Genomic DNA, 25,913 nt, shown 5'->3' with positions numbered 1-25,913 from the left:
TACTTTGCTGTTTGGATAAGAAAAACAAACACTGATAATCATTATCTTTACGCAACAACATTGTTCATTTGCATTTGCTAAATAACAAACTAACCCACTGACCCAAATACTCCTTAATATAATTTGCATATGTTTTTAATATAATCTGTCTCTGTCAGAATCAAGACTTTACCTTGTTTACAATGCAAAGGAATAAAATACTTTCCTGTTTATAAATCTCACAGCATAAAAGCATATCCAGTTTCCAAACGTGTTTTCTGTTCTCCCCATGTAATTAACATTGAGTGCTGTGCATTATCTGTAATTTCTGTTTGACTTTAGCAGAACTAACTCATATACACAAACTGGCTAGACTGTTATATAAAGAGAGACCTGTCAGGCAGTTTACCTGGTGTCCGGCGGAGACCCAGAGAAAGTTTTCATATCCAGCAGGCTTCACCAGACTGTCATATAAAACAATGTCTAAAGTGCCCCTTCTAGAAAGTACAAACAAATAATAATTTTAATATAATAAATATACAAATGTTTTAAACGGTTAATGGTGAAGAAAGGATATAACACAGCAGAATACCACATGACATGTTATATAAATGTATGATACAGTGTGGGCCAGAGGTTGACTCTGTTATTGACTTGTGTGTAGATATGATCACACACAGACAGACAGTCTTTTATCTGTTCTGGTGGTTTGTGTGTGAGGTTGTAAGTAAAAATGTGTTTTTTTATTGTGTGTGTTTGTGTGTGTTGAATTATAACAGTGATCAGGTGTGCTCCTGTAATGTCTGCCTGCTTTCTTGTGGTTGGGTTTTTCCACGACCCATCAACACATGCACACGCACCAACACACGCTCTGCCCCAGGGATGAGCCTGTCACAATGACGTATGTCTTTAAAACTCTTTGAACCATTTTGAGTCTGTGGAAGTAATGAGGAAAAGAATTTTAACTGCTTACACTAACAAGAAAAAACACATCTGATTACCTTACAGTACATGTTAATGTTTAAAGCTTCAAATGATTGAGATAAAAATGGTATTTGATCATTTCCATTTTTTTTCAAGTTTTCTTCCTACTGTAGGTATCGAATTTAAGTGCTTGTTATAAACGAATGCATGAGTAAATTGGTTTAATCTCCTCTTATATATAATCTTATGATCTGTTAAAATGTGACTTCTCTCATGGCCTGTTAAAGAAACATCCAGTTTTTTCACAGACAAGGCTTTGTTTAGCTAGGACTATGCCTAACTTAAATTAGGATATTTAAGTCGCTTTTATAAAACTGCCTTAAACCCGAAATACACTGCAGGATTTTTGCACTCCTATGAGATCATTAACTTATCACACTGTGCGACATGGATAGTTCAAACTTGGGTATGACAAGCATGTAGACTGTGTGATGATGACACGGACACTTTCGACAACTGCGTCACATGTAAGAGCAACGTCACCAGCATGCGCTAGTGGTAAACAAATACCAGTACACAGGTCGTAGCAGCAAACATACTGTACGTTGATCGTGCTGAGTTTCTGACACTGTCAGAAAACAATTGTAGGCTATCTTTAGATGCAAAACCGGGAAAACGTCCATGCAGCATAGGACCACTGATGAAGAGCTATGATCATAGAAATCACGACGATTGTTTCACGATAGCAATCTTTCATCTGGGTCAGCCAAAAAACGTGCAGTGTATCCCTGGCTTTAGAAAAAAAAACATTACCGATGTGTATCTTGAGACAAAACAACGACACTGACATATTTTAAAGGTCCACTGTGTAGTTTTAAAGGAATAGTCTACTCATTTTCAATATTAAAATATGTTATTACCTTAACTAAGAATTGTTGATACATCCCTCTATTATCTGTGTGCGTGCACGTAAGCGCTGGAGCGCGCTGCGACGCTTCGATAGCATTTAGCTTAGCCCCATCCATTCAATGGCACCATCTAGAGACAAAGCCAGAAGCGACCAAACACAACAACGCTCCCCCCATTCAAGACAAGCAGCTATACGAGCAAGCCTGGTGGCACAAAACAAAACGCAGCGCCTCTCCAAGCGGATTCAAAAGAGGAACTACACTCCATGGCGCAATAGCACTCCTGGGAGCACCTCGACTCGGCGCAGCAACACCCTCCCTCTCCCATTATGAGAGTGAGAAGGGGAGCGGACCCTTCAGGCGAGTCGAAGCACTCCCAAAAGTGCTATCACGCCATAAAATATAGTTCCTCTTATAAATCCGCATAGAAAAGCGCTACGTTTTATTTTGTACCACCAAACTTGCCCGCACAACCACTCGTCTAAATAGGAAAAACGTTGATGTGTTTGGTCACTTCTAACTTTATCTCTAAATGGTACCATTGAATGAATGGGGCTAAGCTAAATGCTATCGAAGCGTCGCAGCGCGCTCCAGCGCTTACGTGCACGCACACAGATAATAGAGGGATGTATCAACAATTCTTAGTTAAGGTAATAACATATTTTAATATTGAAAATGAGTAGACTATTCCTTTAACTCATTCACCACCATTGACGAGTTATCTCGTCATTTATGAGTTCATATTTAACTAATAAATATGCCTTTTTGGACGAATTTCAAAGTGAAAGTGTTATCCACCAGATGGCGCCAAATCGAAATTATCAAAAACGGAAGTAAAAAAGAGTTAATGATTTTTTTTAACTGCCTTTATGTTTGATAGTCATTCTGAGTCTGATCTCTAACATAAATTCCTTTACAAAAACGCAATTTTTTAAGCTTTTTGCTCAAAATGTTGTATTTTTGAAGAGAAATATCCATATTTCAGTGGTTAAATTAAGTAGAAAAAGTAAATATATAATGAAACGTTTTTTCCCCATTTTGTTTGTTTGTTTGTTTGTTTATTGTTTGTTTGAAAGCAGAGGGTGTGTTCTTTAATTTGATATAATTTGTATGTTTATATATTTATAGAAAATGATTTTTCCTGCAAGGAATTTTGTGAAAATTTTGTTAAAATCACAAAAATGCAGGTGGGCAACTTTTCTCAAAAAGGCTGGCGGTGAATGAGTTAATGTGGCATCTAGTGGTGAGATTGTGAAATGCAACCAATGTCTCAGGCCACAGCTCACCCCTCCCATTTGAAACACATAGAGAAGCTACGGTAGTTGCCACAGGACAACCAGTCATCGTCTGACACATAGTAGTAGCAAAACACGCTCTGTAGAGAAGTTTGTATGTTTAGGGCTACTGTAGAAACATGGGGGTGCAAAATGGGGACTTTCATGTAAGGAGACCCGTGGTGTATAGAGATAAAAACGTCTCATTCAAAGGTAATGAAAACAATACAGTTCATCATTAAGGGTGTCATGATTCTCTAAATCCTCGATTTGATTACATTTTCGATTCTAAGGTCACGGTTCGATTCGATTCTCAATTTTTTTGAAAGAACAGGTTGCTTTGCCATTTTTTGACTAAACTTTTATGACATATAATTTCTGACCTTGAACTCGGAGATGCCCTGCCATGTTAGTTGTGCTGCCAGTAGAAAAATATGGTACACGCACATACCTGATAAAACGAAACTTCCTGTCAGATGAACATATGTCAGTACTTTGTACCTTAAAAACCCGTCAGATGAGATTGTGAGACTGTACCCAATAAGTCATGTTTGAATGCTGTTTTCATAACTCTTAAGCAACTGAAATAAGTTGTTGCGAAACTTAAATGAATCTCAGTTCAGAGAAACGACCAGTTCGGTCACAAACGGCGCTCTGCTGTGCATGCATGCGTGCTCTGATTAAGTTCAGCTAAAGGCAGGAGGCGCTTGCTGTTTTTTGTTTCCTATGCAAAGAAAGGTCGCGTGGTGTCTCCTGCATCTGCCATGCTATCTTTTAATTGGCTGTAGCTAGCGAAGTTAAAGGAGGTTGAATTGCAGCACTCAACACATGTTTTTTCCGCTTGGCAAGCTGACCGGATGTGACATGGGGTGCGTGGCAGCATCGACGATTCCATTTTTTTATTTGAAGTTTGAGGTTGTGACTTAATTTTGATCGGAATACCCTCATTTATTATGTAAGGTCTTTATACACCACTGATAATATAGTTAGTTATGTACATTATATTGCATTTCTGTCAAGAGGTCTTTCAAGAGGTCGTTCACATTATATGGCATGAACTAATATTGCATATTTCTTGTAATAAAAACGTTTGGAATTGTTTACATGTCACAATATGTAAATATGCTGTTCTTGTCCGTATACTCTATTCTCTTTAATACAAAACGATTTTTAAAACATTTAAAAATAATATTTTTTTATCGTTATAATGTGAAGACAGCTCAAACACTCATTTAGTATGGGACTAGGGTTAAGCCTGGGAACTGTGTTCACTTTGTTTAGTTTTTTTTTTTTTAAGAAAAAAATACTATATAAAAGAAGTGAATGAGACACAAAACAAGTTTCTGTTTTTCTTCAAAGGTTTAAAAAACATGAATAAACATCTTAGTTTCCTCAGTTCAGGTTTTTGAGATGCTAAACATAATGTCTTATCAAGTAAATGTATCTCAATTTGGGAATTCTTAGATATTTATACTGAAAAACAACAAAAATACCAAAACAGACATACATTTTTTTCAGCGCTTTCAAACATATTATATTAGATGCATGCATTAGAAATATGTTTATACATAAAACAGACTCATAATTATTGTGCTATTACTTTAAGTGTTACTCTTGTTAGGTCAAGTGCCTATCAATTATTTTATCTATTCTGGAAACTGCGTACATCAAGTTATAAATCTTGGCCATAAAATTCACCTTCAGGCACATCTCTCTACTCTTGAGGTAATGCTTTATATCAGACTACTTTCTGTCAGTCTTTATGACATTACAGTACCAAACTGTGGACACTGGTACATTATGGCTTTGGCTTAATGTTCAGTCTTAGCAGATTGATCTTCCTATAGCCAACATATTGAGTATTATGATATCTGTTTGGTGTGCTTTCTACCCATTACAGTCTCTGACATATCCATCTAGACCAATAGTGCCACTCTTAGAAAGATGACTTTACAGCTAAACTTACAAATAAATTTATGCTTAAATGAAAGTGTTTTTCTGAAAATACAAGCTTCCCTTTTCCTTTTTTAAACTTTCTAAATTCCACAAAGTTATAAATAAAAGTATAACTGCTTTTTAAAAAACAGAAGTAACACCTGTGTACCAACTTTGATCTCATTTTTCACTTTTACTCACTTTTGTTAGATATTCACACTACAGTGGAAGTGGCCTAAATCAAGGTTTTTATTCCAACATGTTAGTGTCTTTATTAACAGTACGTGTTTCTAAATTCAGTGAACACTACACTCATTTGTGTTTACACACATTACTGTACAGATACACATCACCAACATCATTATTCATTATGAAAAATATTACAAAAAAGACTGGGACTGCATGTTTAATTGATATTGCGACATTTACAGAAAAATGCAACAAGCATGCATGTCATACTCTTGAATAATAAATGCAAATTAGTTTTCAAACGCAGGTAAATCATCTCTTTTGGTGGACTGTCTATCAGATTTTATGATTGTTTCATCAATTATGCATGCTTCATATCTTTTACACACAGTGGCATTACGCATTCGCTGAAAATGTCCAAACATACACTTTTAATGATCTTATAAAAAATAAAGTCATAAGAAAATTGGGGACTTTATTAAGAATAAATTGCATCTGCTGATATATTTGCATGTGCCGACTCAATAGCTTTAACACCAAATTCAATAAAGGAATTATGGAAACCAGTTAATGCCGCAAAGATGAGTAAATTTGTTTTTAGATGATTCCCATCATGCAGGCCAGTTCTGAATGCCAAAAGGGATCAATAGGGAATGCAGATTAAAAATATTAATGTAATAGTGTAGTGCTAAACTGCAGCAGACTTTGTAAAAGAAGGCATGATAATACTGTAAGCAGTCATACAGCATTGCTATTACAGCACTTTGAAGAGGTTTGATTCATGAATATGACTTTAGGACAAACTGTTTAGTTGAATTTGATGCTCTGAGTGCTCATGATGTAAACATATGAGATAAAAGAATCATTAAGTCAGAGTGTCTCTTCTGTTTCCACTTAAATGACTGAGAATTTTTTTTATTATTATTATGAATTTAAGATCTCCGAGTAGTTTAAGTGCATATTTTGTGCATAAAAAATGTTTTTCAGTACAAAACGTCTCTTCCATTTAGTTCCGTGAAGTACTTCAGACACCTTTTCTCAAGGAACAGCCTAAATGATAATGATAGCTTTTCACATGAAAGACAGAGAGGAAGAATTTGTGCTGTACAAGGTAATTGCTAGTTTCTAATCGACTTTTTGTTGAAGACTGCTGTAAAGGGGTTTGAGAGGAAGTTTATCAGTAAAATGGTGAATCTCACATGTAATATCTTGACACAGTATATGAACATTTTATTACTCTAATAGACATCTTGAGTTGGACATGACCTGTTGAACTACTAACAAAAGTTGAAACCCATATTGAAACATCTTTATATGACTCCCATGCTCCCTGCTCAGTAAAACCCCTTTCACACAGCACACTAAACCTAGAAAATTACCATAAAATAGCCAGAGTGCCATCAGTGTGAATGCAAACTGGAATTGATCCTGGGATCGCTCATGGGGCCTCATTTATAAAGCGTTTTTACGCATAGATTTGATCTTAGACCGTGCGTACGCTCAAATTCATACCAAAGCTCGGATTTATAAAACTCGTCTTTGACGTGGAAAAGTACTTACCTCCACGTCAGGTTCCGACTTGACGTGGAGGTAATCGACACATTACTAATAATTATGAGCCTGAGCCCAATGTAAACCCGACAATGTTTTAATAGTGCGATGTGACATTGTCAACTACAATTCAGAGTTGTTTGAACCACAGTAAACTGCGCTGTTTGTTAATTCAAATGGAAACGTAAAAATGCAACAATGACGCACAAAATGAACAAGAATGAAGTGTGGACAAGGCCTATAGGAGAAGGCCTACTACTCCAAAATAATTTAACAAGGTTTAAGAATATATTTTAAACAAAATATATTGGCCTATTTGATTAAATGTAGGGCTATTCTGATGCAAAAAGCTGGTGCCCAAGCTATAGGTTCAGGAAACGATTTTCTAGTCTTTTCAAAAAATATAAAAAAATATAGCAAAATGTCATGTAAATGTAACAGAACATGTGCTTTATTGAATAAATGAAAGTAAAAACGATCGAATTTAATGTTTAAAACGACGTGAGAGGAACTAAATTGTAAAGCCTCGATGTTCAATAAGGGACATGCAACATTTAAGAGTGATGGGTATTTAAAAAATAAATATAAATTATTCCCATGCATCGATTTTAATGTTAAACATCTGTAAATTCAAATGAATATAATCCGGCAGTTTAAGATACGATCTTTGAATTTTGAAAGTCGAAAATATCTTATTTTTACACTGCCGCGCAGGAGGCATGGCAAACTGAAACAAAACTTTAAAGACACAAATATAATTTTTACGTGCAAAAATATATTTAAATGAAACCCGTGAATTGAAAGATCAAATAATAATCGCCTTAACTCGAGTGATGTCAATAAAGTTTCCATGTTAGAATTTAGAAATATTAAAAACTTAGGCAAACAACAACAAATATGTTTTCTTACCACTCGCCATTGTATCAGTCAGAGAATTTGGACTTTGATCATTTAATATTTATATGCTAATGAATTAAATTAGGGGCGTTTACAAGGCGGAGTTCTAGGAGCATTTGAGCACTATTTCAAGGTAATTTGTGATTTATAAACCGCACATCTGGAAAAGAGCCCTCCTTTTCTCTGAATCACACGTACGATCATTTCAGAAATGGTCTTAAATGAAATGTAGGATAGTTCCTACGTTGCACTTTTATAAATGAGGCCCCTGGAATGGGGACCTAGTAACATTGCCATAACATTCCCAGAATGCGTCCTGTGTAAACAGAAAGCAGGAACCATGCCGTAAGAGGTGTTTCGTAGTGTGGAGACATGTGACGTCCCAACAACGTATTTAAAATTCAGCTCTTTGACATGGGGGATTTTAAATGCACATCAACATTCAGGGGAAAACTGGAATGAAGCAGAGATAATGGAACTGAGATTGTTCGCCAGATTAATGCAACTGTATGCAATCCGGTACTTCAAATCAGAAAATAAATGCACATGTCGTTTCTAAAAAGAGAAATCATGTTACAAAAAAAATGAGTGCATAAACCCCAAATCCACCGGCCATAAAGCTCAGTAATGATTATTTTATTGCCCCTGTGTAATTTGCTAACCCTAAATTAATACCACTTAAGAAATCTTTTTTATTTATAAAAGCAAATATTTCATTTCTGATTGAATATCACATCCCGGGCAGACTGCAGCTACCCTGTATAAAACTGTTAGGATATTTAAACGCCTCTGAGAGTAGCCGGCGCTTAGGATCGTGTGAATGCAGAAGATGTGGAATGCCACGCTGTAAAGAGAGCGAGCGTAAGAGAGTACAAGAGGGCAGGAATAAGAGCTGAATATAAATGTGGCTTTCTCGAGCTGGGCCTCTCTGGGAATTTGCCACGGCTCTGCGTGCGGAGATGAAGTGACCGCAGTGTGTGTATGTGAGAGTTTTTTAAGGGTGCGATTCCTCTAGAAGGCCTGCTAAAAGCAAATGAAGAGCCACTTGTGCTAACAAAAACAGGAGCGCTTTGGCTCACAAACAGCCATCTGATGTCTGTCTCGAGCATCAGATGTCTCAAATTAAGCCCATTCAAAGCCTGAATTTCGCTTTTAATACACACTGATGTCTTGCGAGTGGCATTGATTGATGGAGGTGTTTGCCTCGCTGCGTTTGGGGGTCATATCAGTGAAAACTGCATGTCTAAACACTCCACCCTGGATAAACTCCAAAGGAACAAAGAGGTTGGCTGCACTTACCGCAGAGGAATGCGAGATTACCTGCAGCGTGTATTTACCTGTGCTGTTTGGATGGATTGACACGTTCGAATTTGGGATCGGTTGCAAAATGGATCATATGATTTTGGGTCTGAACACGGTGAATATGTTAAGTAGCGAGTACTATACATTTATCAATATCTAAAAGCCTGAATCAGTGCTAGAATTCCATAAGATTCCCATTTTCCTAGTAGAATTCCATACTGTTAAGACATCTTTCCATATGGGTTTGAAACATGTCAAGTGCTTGAATTCAGATTTATGATCTTTAACAGAATACTCATGACCCGGCATGAGGACAGAAGTGTTTTTTGATTTGACACCTGCATAATTAATTCCTCACATTCAACGTTTTTGACTGAATGATCCTGAATGTTCTTGTGCTAATTGTCTGTTCTTTGCCTCAACATCCCTGAGCTTGTTTGCCTGTTTGAAGTCGTAAATGTGAAATGAAAATGATGATGAATGTCTTTCTCAGAGTGGTTTTGTGTTAACGGTAAACATTGAGAAATGTGTTTCATGTCTGTACATCTGGAGTGTTTGGTCAGACTCCATTAACCAATGCTTGGTCTGCAGGTTCAATGACAACATCATGTATCAAAGCCTATAAGCCTGGGGACTGTGTGTGTGTGCGCGCGCGTGTGCATGTGTGTGTGTGTGTGTGCGTAAAAAAATGAAATATTTCCCCTGTTGGCTGCATGATGTAATTACAGTTCATGCATACCTCCTTCCCTGCTGAAAAAAACAGCATACCAGCAAATGTTGTGTTTTGGTGCTGGTTTGCTAGTGAACACCAGCTAAACCAGCATTAGCACCAGCTAAACCAGCATCAAACCAGCATTAGCACCAGCTAAACCAGCATTAGCACCAGCATCCCATGCTGGCCATTCCAGCATATGTTGTGTTTTGGTGCTGGTATGCTGGTGCATGACCACCAGCTAAACCAGCATAGACCAGCATAATTCCCATGCTGGTTTGATGCTGTTTTTTTCAGCAGGGTTTACAGAGAATGTGTGATTTTTCTCTGTTTAAATTTTTTTTTTAATTCAGATGCTTACTGAAACATCCAAATATGCGCCAGAAAATGACTCTGAACTCAATTTTGGGGGTGTGCACTCTAGGGTTGGGTAAGGACAGCTCGCTAGTATATCAAAAACAACCAGTCGGTTAGTGAGATCGACTAGCGTGCCTAAGCATGCCGTGGTTTAATGTGCTTACTATCCGTAGCGGTAACTTCTGACTGCCAGCATGATAAAGCTGTTGTCTAAATGTATCCTTTTTAAAATGATCCATATAGCTATCAAAGTCCGATAGTAAGCTGACCTTGGGCCTCATGTATAAAGCACTTTTCCAAAGACAGTTTTTATAAATATGGACTTTGCTGTGGATTTTAGCGTGCACACACTTTACGATAAAATCTGTCCATACACACACAAAAATCCACGGCAAAGTCCATATTTATAAAAACTGTCTTTGACGTTGAAAAGTGTTGGCACCACGTCAGGTTTGTCCGATTGTTGCAGGTTTTTGAAAATATAAGCCATTCTTGCTTTAAACATTGACAGGTGCTTTTTATGTCAATGACATTAATTAGGCATTGTTGAAATGCAGAGATTTGAAACTATTTAGCTGCGCACAATTTCAAGATCATTTGCGATGATAGATTTTACATCTATACCCATGTTTTCTGTGCGCATGTTCGTTTTATGAATCACACGTACGCACTTTTGAGAAATGATCGTAAGATATATTTCAAATGTAGGATGTTTTCTACGCAGCATTTTATAAATGAGGCCCCTTTATTCAGCGATTTATGTAATTCATTGGATTCAGTGATGTGGAATGACGAGTCTGTGAACTTCACGCTAGTTGGCTTGTTCGGTTAATTTAGACTATTCAACCTTCCAGTTAAGTTCTGTATGCTATGGTTTATCGTTTAAATAACTGATAATATTACTTTACGTACAGACATCTATTCAGCCTGCTGTTCTGTCTGCTATTGTTTAGTTGAATAACTTGCCTTTCCAGATTAAATGTCTGTTCTTCGGCTTGGATTTTGTGAAATATTTTCTAAATAAACGCGACGTATAGTCCACTGTGACTTATATATGTACTTATTTCGTCTTAATGACGCATTTTTGAATGATCCGGCTTATACTCTGGTGCAGCTTATAGTCCAGAAAATACGGTAGATATGATATGAATGTTTTCATTTGAAGGTTATTTTTACATTTGTTGAATATTCTACCATAACAGTTTACTGGATTAAAGTTTTTGTAAGTGCAAGTTTAAGAAAACTACTTAAGAGAAAATTTAACTGCACGGTGGTTTTACAAAGATGAGATCAAACCAGTTAAGGCTTGTAAAATTTGTTTTTTTCCTGCAGGATTGTGTAATAGAGAAGTTTACAGCTTCCCATTGTTATTTAAAAAGAACTCTCCAATCCTAACCCTCATAAAATTCAGGGGTAAATTCTTGACTACGCCAGTCCAGACGCATCCTACACATTTAAAACATCAACCACTATTGAAATTCTAGAGAACATTGCATGTGTGCAATCTTGGATACCTGATGCTATCAGTTCATGTGTAAGAGTGTGTGTACATGGGGCTGTAGTCTGAGCCAGTGGACCAGATGTTGGACGCTCCGCTTACAAATGACTTTGGAGGCTTTCCCAATCAGATGTGGAATGGTTTATTCTCCACAGAGATTTCAAAACAAGAGTCTAAAAATAAAGTCTGTGCGAAGTCTCTCATCTGTGAAGAAAAAGCTTCAGTCATGCAGTTTTGGGTTTCAGCCCACAGGTTCTGCATCTAGTGGGACTGTCTCAGCATGTATGTTCAGGTAAATTCTGGACTGTGAATTCAAACGTTAAAGCTAGTTTAAAATCATGCATCATTTGCACATCATCTACTTTTGAAGAAAAGGAGCAAGCTAAATTGTTATCATTTACTCATCCTATTTTTGCTTACATTTTTACAGACACTGTTGACTCCAAATGCAAATTAGATTTTGGGGAATTTTGTCTTTGTTACTCATAGGGCATGAACTGATAAATGGGGGAGATAAAAGTGGGTTTGGATTAGAGATGTTCCAATCTGGACTTGAACTTAATGATCTTTGAAAACTTCAGCACAGAAAAACAAAAGCTATCTCATGGCTGGGCTTGTATATGCATATAAAAGTCATAAGGATTACTTTAACAGTAATTTCGATGCATAAATCAACATCCACTTTCTTTTTATGGAAAACAAAAGCTCTGCTATTCTACATAAAATCTCTTGTGTTTTAAGGAAGAACATAATACAGGGTTTAAACTATTTTACAAGTCTTCAACACCAAATCATATTTTCCATTAACAAAATGAGATTCTGAAAATTATCTGTGCAGTAATATTTTATTTCAACTATACATGCCGTGTTAAAAAAAGTCAACAAAAATATTCTTAAACAATGACTTGTAATTATTTACACTTTCACAGTACAGCTTTACAATATCTACACATTAAAATATTCTGAAAAAAAAGAAAAAGCTGTAGTCCGACTGCCAACGTTTGCACAGTATTCAAAATAAAAGGTAGACCAGTCTGGTTTCTTTGCACACAAAGTATTGACTGAACGTTAAAGACTTGAATTCGTATTGCAATATACAAGGCAGCTCAACACAGGACAACTTGAACCAAAGAACAGGATCAACTCTCTCTCCTTTAATAAAACCGATCTTTAGAAGGCGTCAGCTCAAACGCTCAAATACAATCAAAACATGTAAACAAATGTGGAGCTTTGGGCTTAAACAGGAAAATCTCATCTCAATATACTGAAATCCCCAAGTAATTGTAAAACAAACGGCGAGACTCTAATCGTAGATGATCCTCTCTAAAATCATCTTAATTTGACTCCCGTGAAATGTTCAGGAATAATGTGAGCTGAGAATCAGCTGGTGTAAATTTTAGAAGCATAATACATTCATTACATGGCATCCCATTATCGCAAATTAGCACCTTCCAAAAACGCATACGCATAATGGCAATACAGCAACGTAATTATCATAACCTTTGTTTCAATTTAATTCCCTCTCTAAAACTTACACTTCTCTAAAAACAACACTATCGTAAGGGTCATATGATCGCCCAAATATTCAGATTAGGTGTCAATCCATGTGAGTTTTTACATGACACAGTCTTAGATTTTTTAACTTTGGTCATCCTTATATAAAATATTTGGTTGCATCCTTGCTCAAAAATCATTTGTTTAATAGTTGTAATGAAATGTCCAAAACCAAACGCTCATGGCTTTAATAAGGCACACAAATACACTGATCTGGCTAAACTTGACTTGTAAATACACATCAAAGTGAGGGTATTTTCAAGAATGTTCACTGGCACAATTCGGCAAGATACACTGGTAGGTACTGCTGTGATTATTAGTACAATTACTGTTTATGTTTCTAGACAGAATTGAGGCCTTTATTCATTAAAACAAGCATATAGACCATCACAGTGGAGCGCAATTCTTGGATAAGGTTTGTAAACTGATTATACATGAGGTTCGGGTTTTACTCCAAGGACATGTTTACAGTAAAGAATTTGGGGAACTTTTTATATAATACTTTCCCCAAAACAAACTGGTGTGGTGAAATGAAATGGTGTAAGCTGCAAGAATCTTTATGAATTTGCATAAAAATATTAGAGACAGAACATCATGGACCCAACAGCAAGGCTTGTCATGTTGAAAAGGAGAGAGGTTGATCAATATTCTGCCTTATGTCATAGCTGAAAGATGACTTTATGAGATCAGAGGATTTGCTCTGTTTCTCTGGGTCCAAAAATGACCAAACAGAACACTCTACATTTGACCGGCGTGATCCTGTGCTGAGCCCACGGGTTTAAAAGCTTGACACTGCTTGACCTCCCAAACTGCTGCATGGATCGTCAAGCTGGAGTCAGTTAAACATCGTCATTTCGTCTACACTTAGCAGCACAAATGTTGAGGGCACTTTTCCCCTTATGAGTTTTAAATTCAGTTGTCCAGGTAGCAGCCCTGGACATTTCTTTTGCACGCAGAAATGATAAATTAACATCTGATGTTAATGTACCCTTACATGGGGTTTAGTTGTATGACTCAAGCTTGTTCTCAGTTTACTGAACAAACATGGACAATGCACACTGGTTAGCCCCAAAGACTAATCAAACACAGACACACAGCACGCGATACATCACATTCATACAATCTGTCTTTCGAAGAAACATCCTTGCAAGAATATTATATTTCCCAAACAGTCTGACAGATACAGCCATGTTTCCTGTGATTTCACCCTTCACATTTACTGGGAGAACAGTGCATGGCGGAGCATTCGCTGCTCGATCGCCACAGAAACTAGGCAGCTGCTTTGCGCTGCATGCCGGCTGTGACTTATGACCTTAGGCGTCCCTGCCGCCTTTAAGATCAGAATCCATCACTTGCCACTCAAGTGTAACGGGACAATGTCATTAAAAATGAACCGAACTACTTGAAGCAGAAACTCTGGCCATTGATTCTTTCCCTTTGAAGGAAATCTAGACAGTCGTGCCATATCTCTGCAGGCCAAAGCCTTTTACTCCCACTGTCCATTCATGGAGTAAAATTTCACTGAGCACCTCAGTAGCTATATTTGTTCACTGGCCTCATTTGTGCAGTCTGCGGCGCAAAGCCGTTGGGTTTTGGGGGCACGTCAGGCTTTAATGACGCTGTCCGTTTAATGGACGTTCGGGGTAAAGATCCATATCCACTGTAGCTGTTTTGCCGGGATACAGTTGGCGTCATAGCCATTGGAACCCCGTGAGAGTCTTGTCTGGTGGGTGGGGTAGGGGTTTGAGGCATGTACCCACCTCTATTCAGGCTGGGTTGTCGGGACACAATGGCCCCACTTGGTGAGTGCGGAGAAGATATAGAGTGTCGTTGGGAAGAGCTGCGATGGTACCGCTGTCTCTCAAGAGTTCCCATCTGACCCGTGGGAGACGTCGGTGTAGACGGCACATCCAGTCTCTTGGTTGGACTATTTCTGGGTAGAGAAGAAGAGGGAGAGTACAGCGAGGCCTCTCGGCTTGGAACTTTGGGTGGAATTTCTGTTGGGCTCACAATGGGTTCCAACATCAGGTGCTGATGGGACTTGGGCACTTCCACCATAATGGCCTGGGGGTTCCCCTCATTGAGGTGCTTCAAGATGTCGTTTAAAGTGTTCCTGGCATCAACGGTACGCCGCTGGTCCTTGCGGCCTGATTTGGACCCATGTTGATCGCTACTCTGGATCTTTTTCTCAGCTCGAGTCCCTTCAGGGATACTGAAAGAGCCCCTATGCTCATGTGTTGCATTCGGCAGTACGACAGCACTGGGAATGTGGGTGCTGCCAATAGCACAATGGGGAGGTGGACTGGAGGGGAAGTATTGTGGGCTTTTGGGTGGCACATCTTTGCGACAGCCACTTGGCTTTCCGTGAGCTCTCTCCCACTGGTTCTTTATTGGCGGAAGGTTCTTTTGTTGCAACACAGGTGTGGACTCGGGTGTAGGTAATGCTGCTAGTTCCGGTGGCTGTGCACTCAGGAGCATTGTCTTGGTGTCTGCAGTGGTTGGCATTTCCCTGCCATTGCCCAGCAGGTTGGTGTAGAGTTTGGGAGAATCCATATTGGGTTGGTACTCTTTGACAGGACTGTCAAACAAGCCATTAAGCTTAGCAAAGCTTCCAGTGGAGTCAGTGCAAGACTGGGCAGACTCAGCATCTTTCTGCATCTTGCGTGGCGCACGCAGGAAGGCATCCCTGTAGCAGTAAACAACCATACCGGCGATGGATGCACCCAGCAGGAATGCACCAAACACGCAGGTGATGAGGATATTCATGTGTACCATCTGGTTAGATTCACCTGCTTGAACTTCCCACACACCTGTAACACAGACAGCCAAACAACTTGTTAAAACTAACTAGCACACTTGGCCACTCAACAATTGACATTTAAGGCAGGAGGTCCTTTCCCCCCTATAGGTACTTAACCATTTACAACTTTTAAATATTATTTGCAAAATAACATTACCAATTGGCAAGATATTCAGTGTTTTAGTATGCTGGAATTGTATTAGTAAAGGAGGCGAATTAGTATTTATTAGAATAAAGAGTGTGGGGAAACATTTTATTGTAAGTGGGTTACAGTAGTGAGTTAGTATGTTGTCGTTTTAAATGAGATCTCTCTCAAAGAGATTTAAGCCCGCATTCTTTGTCTAATACCCAATGGTGAGTTGTATTAGTATCCAGAGGTATTCGAAAAAGTTAGTTAATGAATAAATGCTGCTTGAGAGGTGTTTAAAAGTGTTGCTTAGAGGCAAGGCCTTTGAAAGAGTTCCTAAAACCCAAAATAATGCATGGAGAAAGAAAAGGTGAAAGAAATAGTTTAAACCAAAAAGATAAAGATGTAGCTGAATGTTTTCAGACAGGTTGAAGAAAAAAATCCCACAGAAAAATGCATTAAACCAAAATATACAGCAACTGAAATTAAAGAGGGAAAACAAAGAGTAACATAAAAGACCAAATAAATAAAAATAAAGTGCTTTAAACGCTGATGGATTCTGAGTATAGCTGCTTGCATCATCTCAAAATGCTTGTAAAGACATTACGCTGACCTGAATGAAGTATTCTCTGCTAATGTAATGCGACTGACTGCAGAATTGCTTATAGTGCGATTCACTTGAGCAATAGGTTGCTATCAGAGACACATATACACTGTCTCATATGATTAGTAGTGCTAATAGCAGCTATTACCCAGAATTCCATGCAGCACTGCTCAAGGCCTTACCCTCCAGCACACCTGGGAAAGGCTCAACAGAATGTGAAGTGGCTGGGTCATCGTGGAGCACAAATTTCCGTGAGCCAAAGTGTTGGGTAGTCTGAGTGGGGGTGGTTTGGGGTGATTGTATGGGTTCAGAGTTCACGGGCACACTGACTGACGAAGATGGCAACTCCAGGTCTGTGGCGACAAACAAACTGTTAAGAATCGGAGCCCGTGATGGGTCCAGCGAACGATCGGGGGTTAGTGCATACCGAGTCATGTTTATGTACGATTCACAACATTCAGACTTTAAAGACTGGAGCTGACGTTTTGGACCATTACGGGGGCGTAATGGCTGTACAGCGTCTCAGGTAAGCAAAATTTCAGCCTGAGAGGGGGGAAAGGATGAAGACTAACTCTAGTAGATTCAGGAGATGACAATACAGTCCAGGGAGATGATAAGGCAGAGGCAGCATGTATCCATGCAGGAAGAGAAAGAAAGAATGGAAAGATGGGATGATCAGCAGGCTGGTGCGGAGAGAACGAGTGCCTTTCCTAATGATGATGAGGATGCTATGCTGAGAAGCGGCTTTATGATAGGTAGCAGCAGTGAAGGAGAAAAGAGAGGGAGATTTGGAGAATGTTGAACTCGAGAAGGAAGTCAGTGCAGTACAGGAAACTAACCAGAGGTTGGGTCGCCATATGATTTGAAATCTGGCGCTGATGTAGTGGCCAAAAATTCTAAAGGAATTAAAGGAACAGGAAATCAGCATAAAATAAAGTCTGAAATTATAAAAACCTCTAAAGCTTCTTTTATTAAGCTACTAAGTAAAATCGAGGTGTTCATTTCCCTCTGGTTAAAGATGTCTTACTTGCAGGTGTTTCTATAATGTTCAGACTTACGCAGTGTGTTTGCTTGTGCTTGTGTGTGTGTGTTTTGAGTGTGAGACACATGAAATTAGTTTGATGTTTGTGTGATGTGTGTTAATTCTCGGGGTTACTGATGTGAAAACTATTAGATACTGCTGCATCTGAAAGGAGACACGTAGACAAGCTCACCATGACAGTCGCCGAGGTGTACAGTGTTGCCGTATTCAACATCTTGTTCGTACCCACTTCTGTAAAATAAGGAGACGAATATTTTGAAAACTTTTCATACAGTACAAAAGTCATTTTTAAACATTAACTAGACAATATCTGTTTCCTTTCTAAATTTTAAAATACAGCGCATTCTTAGCTTGAACTGGCATTTACTGTAAAGTCCTTTCGTTGTGTATATAAAAAATAAATGCATTCTGCATAAATACATACTGCATAGATGCAGGGATGCGCTCACAAGCTCCATTAGACATCCACCCGCAGTATGGATCTCTGGAAGCAATGCAAGACCTGCAAAACACAACAACCATTTACCAATACTGTATGCAAAACAAAGAGTCTAACCTAAAGGGCAATCTGGTGATGTCAGAAATATAGTATTGTGTAGTTTGCACGTTGACTCACTTTTGACATGAAGTGTGCCGCTCGCAGCGACTCAGTGGTATCCTGACCACACAGCTGGAAAAGGCCACATAAAGCGTGTGAGTGTCTTTATCCAGGTGGAAAGACAGAATTCTCCGGTCGTCCTCGTTGTTGGATAAACACCTGGGAGAGAAGCGAGCGCAAGAAGTGAGGACAGTGAAGAAGAGATAATCACACGTTATCAGATCTACCCGTCACTCAGAAAGACAAATACACAAACACATCCTGTAGTGGGAAAGTGAAAGGATTTGACTTTTATATCTAATCTAATCTAACCCTCATGTGAAAGGTTCCCAAACTTTTAAATGCAATATGTCACTTAGTTTGATGATTCGTGTTCAAATAATTTTCCCACTATTACATAATCCCATATATGAGAGTGAAGTCTAAGGGGCCAGTCACACCAAAAGCGTTTATGGCAGTTGCAGGTGCCTTTTTTGAATGATATTCTATGGGCAGGGTGCGTTTGCGCGCTGTTTATGCACGCCGAGCGCCTTGCGGTTTTGCCGCCTGCCGCGCACGCGTTTTGGAAAGAGCGCTGAGAGCGGAGAAGCGCCCGACGTCATTCGCGTCTTTCCATTGTCTAATGAGGGGAGAGGCGGGCCTTACGTTGTGGTCAGGGAAGTTTACAGTTGCTTTGAAGAACCGGACTCCACTCGCTTTCTCTCTCCTGCGTGTTCGTGCACCTCTCATCCTCAAACAAGGTCAGAGCAAGTGCCCTCTTTTTAAAGTTTCTGCTAATATGACAGTTAACAGCAAAAGAGTGCTCACGCTTTAATATTTGATTGACAAGACAGCTGACTCTGTGGTTGCTTAGCAATATGAAAGCCGCATCGCGCCTTGCGTTTGCAAGCGTTTAAAGCACTTTTGGTGTGACTGGCCCCTAAGACAATCATAAGATGAGAACATACTTGGCTTGGTTGAAGACATCAATCTCCTCTAGCAGGACGCTGTCATTCAAAGAAAGAGGGGACGTTTTGGCCAGAACTTTGAGCACGATGCCAGCTTCTGAGCCAATGAAAACTACCGTGTGGTTCTTATGGGGTCCTGCTGTGTTGTCTACAGCAAGTGCCGTCAGTCTGTACCTACGGATAAGAAGGAAAAACATCTGAATGTGGGCTGCTTTTCAGAGAACAGTCTGTATTACAGCAAATAAAACCGATACAAGACTAAACATGCTGAATGCGGTTAAATAAGGTGTGCCAGTATCTGTTTGAGAACATGAAACCAACACAAACTTTACACTTTATAGAGTTGATGTTTTTAATAAATTTAATTAGAACTGAGCTATAAATCCCGGATTTTACACAAGACCAAAGTAAACAATAATGTCCTTTATTCAGACATTTCCATGAACTGAACCCAAAAACAATAAAAACTGAGTGTTTTGGTTTTTAAATCAAAACTAACCAGCAGCCCAGCAGATGTGAACCAGCGGTTTATGAGTCTGAAAAAACGTAAATGTAAGCCTAGGCGGAAAAGTGGCATTCTGCCCGGCGTCTGTACCTGACTCTTGTTTTGGTGAACCACGGTTCGTCTCCGATGGAGGGGACAGAGGCGTCCATGAGTGGGTGTGACTTGATGAACTGAAGGGTCTCGTCTGGAAACTCGATGGAGCTTTTGAACGACTCTGCTGAACCGTGTCCCGCACAGCAGCCAGGTCTACACACACACACATATAAACATTCAGTTCCGGTTGAAGAAAAAGTCATGTGCCACATGTCTGTAAATCTATACCAGTCTCCATATGGCCACTGCACACGCAGGTTAAATATGCATCATGTCCAATTATCACTTGTTAATTATTAATCTCAATATCATGCACCAGCGTCGCGCACCAACCTGGGTTTTGGCAGCTTCTCCTCAGGAAAAGGAGTCCAGACCGAATCGGTCGTCTTTTGCTCCTTGAATCGGCCGCGGAAGACGCTCTCGATGTCAGCCATCGAAAACGCGCACACAGCTGAGCCTGGGATACTAAATAAAGCATCAAGACTGATGTTAGATCTATTCAGTGCATTTCATTCGAAGAGATTTGTAGAAAGGGTCTTCACCTGTTCAGCTGGGTGGTAAAAACTCCAACCACCGAAGGCACTCCGTTGATGTCGATGATGTCTGTAATGGCCTGGAGGACGTCGAAGTAGAAAAAGGATTCTCCGGGAACGGAACAGTTCAGACGGGCCTTGACAAAAGTCGTCCAGTGTTTTTCCAGCACCCGTTGAGACCCTCCCATGTCGTTTTTACAGATCCGAGCCACTCTGGAATAAACCGCCTGCAGAGAAAGTGAAACGGTGAGAAAAACTCAGCATCCCACTCTAAATAATACATCTCTACTCTCGGCAGCCGGAGGAATCTAAACATACGACTGAAACGGTCCTTTCTATACAAGAGAACAAAACCGCAACGTGCCTGAGGGCTTGAATTAGCACGGTGTAACCAGCTTAATAATTCACTACTGTAAAGCCCTCTCACAGTGCAGGTGTTTATTGCAATTTTTTCTCAAGTTAAATATTCATTAGCCCGTGCAAATATGGGCAGGTCCTGAGGAAAATGGGAAATCCATCAAGCCTCAGGGTTAAATGCTTATCTTTGAATGAAAGCCTATAAGCATTATTTTACGCACAAATCCAAACAAAAATGTGACAGTGCAGGTGTATGTTTGCTACACTTGTCTTTGTTAAGCCATTCAAACATATTACCATGGTAATACCCTGTTTTTATATTAGCTGCTTTGCCTCTCTCAGCTGCTTCAAGCTGGTTTAGCTGGTCTCTCAGCCTGACAAGTTGACAACTTTTTGTCAGCAGATATTTACCATTGTACAAGCATGCTATTTGTTGGTGCAATTCAGTAGTGTGCAATTATCATACCATCACTGGTACCACAGTACTTTTGTAAAGGGGGTTTTTGTAAACATTGCATTTCTCCTTCTAGTTTGTCATGTCGTTAAAGCTCAAGTCGTACCTTTCCCAAGTTGTTGTGTTCAGCTGCGATTTCCCTGAAGAAGAAGTAGACGTAATCCCCGTAATCCACAGCGTGCAGGAAATGCGGCTCTGGGAAGCGGAGGACAAAAGCATTAGCGTCTCCACCGCTGACCTCCAAGTTAAATTTTCATGCGTTTTTGTTGGCTGAGTGCAGTGGCTGAATATTGACCTAGATTGTTCTACAGGAAGTTGCATTTTACATCAACACCCACCATTTTCTGCTCTCACGACCCCGATTTTCTTTGAGACACTACTTGGGTTATAGTTCAAATATCTGCTGGGTTTAGCAGAGCTAGCATAAGACACAGTGTGAATATACAAGACTCATTTTTACCTTTTAACCACTTCGAGTCATATTTAATGGTGCGGAGGGCGGAACCGTCTCCCATGCTACGATAAATGACGGCGTCGCTTGCCAGGAAGTCAGCAACTGTAGCCGAATACAGCTTGCCATCTAGGACACACAAATACACATGGCTTTAAAAAAACACATGCAAACTACTTGGAAATAAGCAAGCATAACACAGTAGGCCAATTCACTTTTACATGTTTAAAAAAACAACTATATCACAAAACATAGATAGGGTGACCATGCGTGCCATTCTTCACGGACGCGTCCTGTCCGGGATTTAGGGTGCGTCTTCCGGGGGTCATATTTGTCGACCGCATACGTCATAGAGGATTATTATTGTTATTACAGAAAAGCAACCGTTACATTTTAAGGTAAGAATGAAACTACGATTGTATGTGGTCAACAAATACGACTTCCGGAAGACGCATCGAAATGTGTCCGAGAACAATGGCATGTATGGTCACCCTTACATAGATTCAATTTAGTGACGTTTATACAAAAGCAATTTCACATTATTTATAACATAACTGCACCTCTGAACATCTTACACGTGTATTTTACAATAAATGCAAGTTGTTTTAAGGATGTTCAAGAGATTTTCACTAAAAAAGACGTACTAATCCAAATGCATTCGTGACCTCACACTATACTTATTCACACCAGGTTGTACAGTTCCTGTCTGTATACCAACAGAGCCGGTGGGAAAACAGGATGCTCCCCTGCTGATTTATGCGTAACATCAGTCTCGCCTTTCATTGGAGCATTAATTTTATCCAAAACCTTTAAAATTCATGGCAAAGTTATTCATCATCCCCATTATCCTGACAGCTCTCGTACCGGCAAACAGCGCCACGTTCGTCTGCTTGGCGTCGAACGGGCATCGGGCCAACCCGCTGATCTCCTCCCCATCAAACTCCAGGTTGTCCAACTAAACAAGAGACGGAAAAAGAGAGACATGCTGAGCCCTTATCTTCACTGCACTGTAAAACCACACAACCGCTCCCAATCTTGTTATTAACAAGTTACTTATTAGCGAAATAATCATGGCTTCGGGAAAACACAAGGACGTGTGACATGAGTCATAGCGAAAAAGAAAGAGACAGAAACGCAGACCGACACGTAGCCCTCATAAACAGGGTTACTTACCCTATAGTACCGGCACATGGGGTTAAAGCCATTTGTCCCACAGATGAACACCAGATCGTCATTTCTTGGAACCAGGACTTTAATGAAATTATGGCACTCGTCCTGCAAGGATATCAAATGGTGAGATTTATGATAGCTTGTGTACAGTAAACACTACACAAACAGTGAAGGCAGATTTATGATGAAGAGGAGGACTCACTCGGTGTTTTCCCTTCATGGCGCACGTCTCCCTGTCGGCTTGGCCTGACCGCCATGTCAGCTTCTGCAAATCACACAAAAACTGTTATACAATCTTCAACACAGTATTTCACTCCTAAACAGGCACAATGCATCTTGAAAAAATATTTTAATGTAATTTTTGAGTTGTTCATGTCCTCAGATATAGAAATTATATACAAAAATTGTTTAAATATGTAAATCACTACATATAAATATTGACCAATAAGATTTAACAATGGGGCAGGGATACCTAGCAGTAATGAAAACCTAGCGACAGACAAAATGTCAAGGCGCAGCAAGCTTAAAATTTTAGTAAAGAGCTTGGATTTACTGCTTCACGCTTTATTGCATCACGCCCGGTTACGACATGTCATACTGAGATCGTTTTAGTCGTAAAGTGATTTCGTGTGAACCCACCCTGTACGGGATAATCTCGTTCCTGTAGGATTCTCTCAGGCTCACTAAATAAACCTGGTCCCTGTCACAGAAAGAAAAGAAGTTTAGACTGACAAATTAAACGGGTCAGACAGTTGAAGGTCTCCTGATTCGGTGCTGACATACCTGCCCGCGATGAACAGCGTATCGTGTATCTGGGTCATCAGCTGAAAGTCCAATCTGTGCTGAGATTCGTTTCCGGATGGGCGTCCGCGAAACACCGGGTACTGTTGTGCATCTGCAGAACAACGGGCACGCGCTGTTATTCAGTGTTAGCGTCAGCAGAGATCGATGTCTGTATTGATCGACCATAGCAACCGCATGTTAAACTGGCCTGAAGAAAGACTTGGCTAAAGTAATGAATATTACACCGCTAGCTTTTCCATCGACGCCCAATGAATGCATGGTCAGCAGGGGTGATTCTTACCGCATAGCACAGCAAAACTAATGCCATGTCTCCGGATGAGGGATGTGCAAAAGCTTGTTTTTATAATCGCGAGATCACTAGTTGGTCTCAAGTAAGCCAATTATAATTATGCTGATTTAGGGTTGTGCCCACTAGATCAGATGTTTACCCCTAAGGGGTGTTTGTAATGAACACGTTCGAAAACAGCTGAACTTAAAGCAACAGAATATAACAAAACTTAATATCCATGCAATAGTTTGCGATAATTAAAAAACAAACAATAGCAGATGCTCAATGCAGGAACGAACAGTGCATCCTTTCATGGGTTAAAAGTTCCAATGTACCGTGGGAAGAACAACGCATTATTTGACAGAAACTTCATGACATGCAAAAACAAAACTAAGCTAGCTAAACATGTCACATATCTTTGGAAAGTTGAGATTTGTGTGATTTAAATGAAATAAACACAGCAGGTACAGTTAGTGTCCTTTTTAGGCATTTTTTTAGCCTTTTTAAAGGGGGGATAAAAAAAAATTGAACTACTAATCTTGACTATCATGACCCATCAATACTCCAGATGTTGTATTTAGCAGAAGCATATAACTTACAGTGTCTATCCACAATGTTCAGCGGGACGTTATCCTCCGGAAAGCTCACGGCCTCCATTTGGGACGCCACCATCAGCAGTAGCAGCAGGTCAATTGTCAGTTCTCGCCACCCCATTGCTGGCACAGAGGGCACAAACCTTCTGTACTGCACTAATGTAGATGTTACCTGCAACAAACAAATATACACAAACACACGTCAACATTTGACTCGTATAACTACTTCTTTTTGTGTTGTTGTGCATGACCTGTGCAGGATCACTCTCAACGGATTACTGCTGTGTGTGTGCACTTTGGCAGCCAATACCCGTGATTTAAAATCTGCCGTGCGAGGAAGGTCAAAAAACAGACAATGAGGGGTTGGAGAGCGAAAGTGTGAGACACCAGTAAAGCGGAAATCCATGTCGCACCATCAGCTTGTTCCTGGCATTCCCGCTAATGCATGTTTCACACATTTATTTTACTATCAAGGGTGTTCGTGTGCGCGTACTTGAGTTGAGCAAATCAGCAAAGTGCATTTGCCGTATCAGAAAACGATTTTTAAGATTTTCCAGAGGTCTGCGTGCTGTGGTTGGGGTCGTGTCCCGGAGAGACAATCATCTGTGCATATTAATGAGCGGTGTAAAGTCAAATATTTATAAAGCCACAAATTATTCATGCCAGCAAAGCCTGAACAGATATAAACAATTTACATGAAGACAACAAACAGACTGGCGGTGCGAGAGAGGCACTTCCCGACCGTATTCTCACCACACACACGCACACATCCGGTATTGACGTTTTCGCAATTAGCAGTTCGGCACACCTGCTCCCGCATATGCTGCCTTTACCACCCTGCTATTATCGATCAATGCTTTTGACTGATCACTTCTTTATTGATCAGATGAATGAGAAGTGGCATGGGCAGGTTCTCAAAGTACAATGTAACCCACAGGTCCGAGAGAAATATGTGCCTTTTATGTTGCCGTAATGGATTGTAATTTCTGCTCACCATGAATCGAGATTTGCTTTCGTGCCTTACTGCGTTGATCAATAGCAAAGATATGGAAAAGCCAAGAATTAACAGACGACACTGAAAAGAGAGAGAGAGCAATAGCAATGAGAGGAGATAGAAAAAGATGCAAGATCATATACGAGACCAGAAAGAGACAAAATGAGACTAAATAAGATTAGAGAGAGAGACTGGGAATAGCAAGACAGTTTGAGGTGAGATGAGGTTTGATATGCCCCGTGCGCTTGAGAGATTAAAAGCTTTAATGTTTGGACACTTTGTAGATGTCAAAGGCGAAGGGTCAAAAAATGTGCCGATCATAATGAAGTTCCAAATGAATTTCTTTTCCCGAGTGCATCTTTGATTCAGGCAAGAGTGCGGACATCAGCAAGACCGGCTCTCGGCTGGGAAGTGATGTGTACAACAGGAGGCCGTGTTTAATATGGCATTGAGGGTCTAAACACATCTTCGCAGTGCCGTATCATTGCTTCTA

The 25,913-nt window shown here is 39.8% G+C and overlaps 1 protein-coding gene and 1 long non-coding RNA gene across 7 annotated transcripts in view; one reads left to right on the top strand and one right to left on the bottom strand.

Annotated features, from left to right (window-relative positions):
- Nucleotides 1-25,913, top strand: part of LOC141349677 (uncharacterized) — a 99,900-nt gene that overhangs the window by 19,085 nt on the left and 54,902 nt on the right. Inside the window, exon 2 of the long non-coding RNA XR_012357627.1 lies at nt 759-880. This is a non-coding gene — a long non-coding RNA (uncharacterized lncRNA). The remainder of the gene's footprint in view (nt 1-758; nt 881-25,913) is intronic.
- sema6d (semaphorin 6D) overlaps nt 12,353-25,913 on the bottom strand; it is a 156,629-nt gene continuing 143,068 nt past the window's right edge. For 2 of the 6 annotated variants that reach the window (XM_055173434.2, XM_055173433.2), the window contains 18 exons: nt 24,433-24,598; nt 23,545-23,656; nt 23,401-23,461; nt 22,964-23,026; nt 22,765-22,866; nt 22,456-22,546; nt 21,601-21,720; nt 21,247-21,335; nt 20,339-20,556; nt 20,130-20,261; nt 19,794-19,949; nt 19,199-19,372; nt 18,270-18,410; nt 18,078-18,155; nt 17,826-17,884; nt 17,451-17,507; nt 16,794-16,964; nt 12,353-15,890 (listed from right to left, as the gene is read on the bottom strand). In XM_055173434.2, the coding sequence (XP_055029409.2) occupies nt 14,611-15,890; nt 16,794-16,964; nt 17,451-17,507; nt 17,826-17,884; nt 18,078-18,155; nt 18,270-18,410; nt 19,199-19,372; nt 19,794-19,949; nt 20,130-20,261; nt 20,339-20,556; nt 21,247-21,335; nt 21,601-21,720; nt 22,456-22,546; nt 22,765-22,866; nt 22,964-23,026; nt 23,401-23,461; nt 23,545-23,656; nt 24,433-24,547 (3,219 nt within the window). In that variant the 5' untranslated portion in view covers nt 24,548-24,598 and the 3' untranslated portion in view covers nt 12,353-14,610. The remainder of the gene's footprint in view (nt 15,891-16,793; nt 16,965-17,450; nt 17,508-17,825; nt 17,885-18,077; nt 18,156-18,269; nt 18,411-19,198; nt 19,373-19,793; nt 19,950-20,129; nt 20,262-20,338; nt 20,557-21,246; nt 21,336-21,600; nt 21,721-22,455; nt 22,547-22,764; nt 22,867-22,963; nt 23,027-23,400; nt 23,462-23,544; nt 23,657-24,432; nt 24,599-25,913) is intronic. The other 4 variants (XM_055173435.2, XM_055173437.2, XM_055173436.2 and 1 more) reach the window with 4 other exon arrangements.

This window comes from Misgurnus anguillicaudatus, chromosome 15 (assembly GCF_027580225.2).
Source record: "Misgurnus anguillicaudatus chromosome 15, ASM2758022v2, whole genome shotgun sequence".
Taxonomy (NCBI): domain Eukaryota; kingdom Metazoa; phylum Chordata; class Actinopteri; order Cypriniformes; family Cobitidae; genus Misgurnus; species Misgurnus anguillicaudatus.
This window is presented reverse-complemented; position numbering and strand designations above follow the sequence as displayed.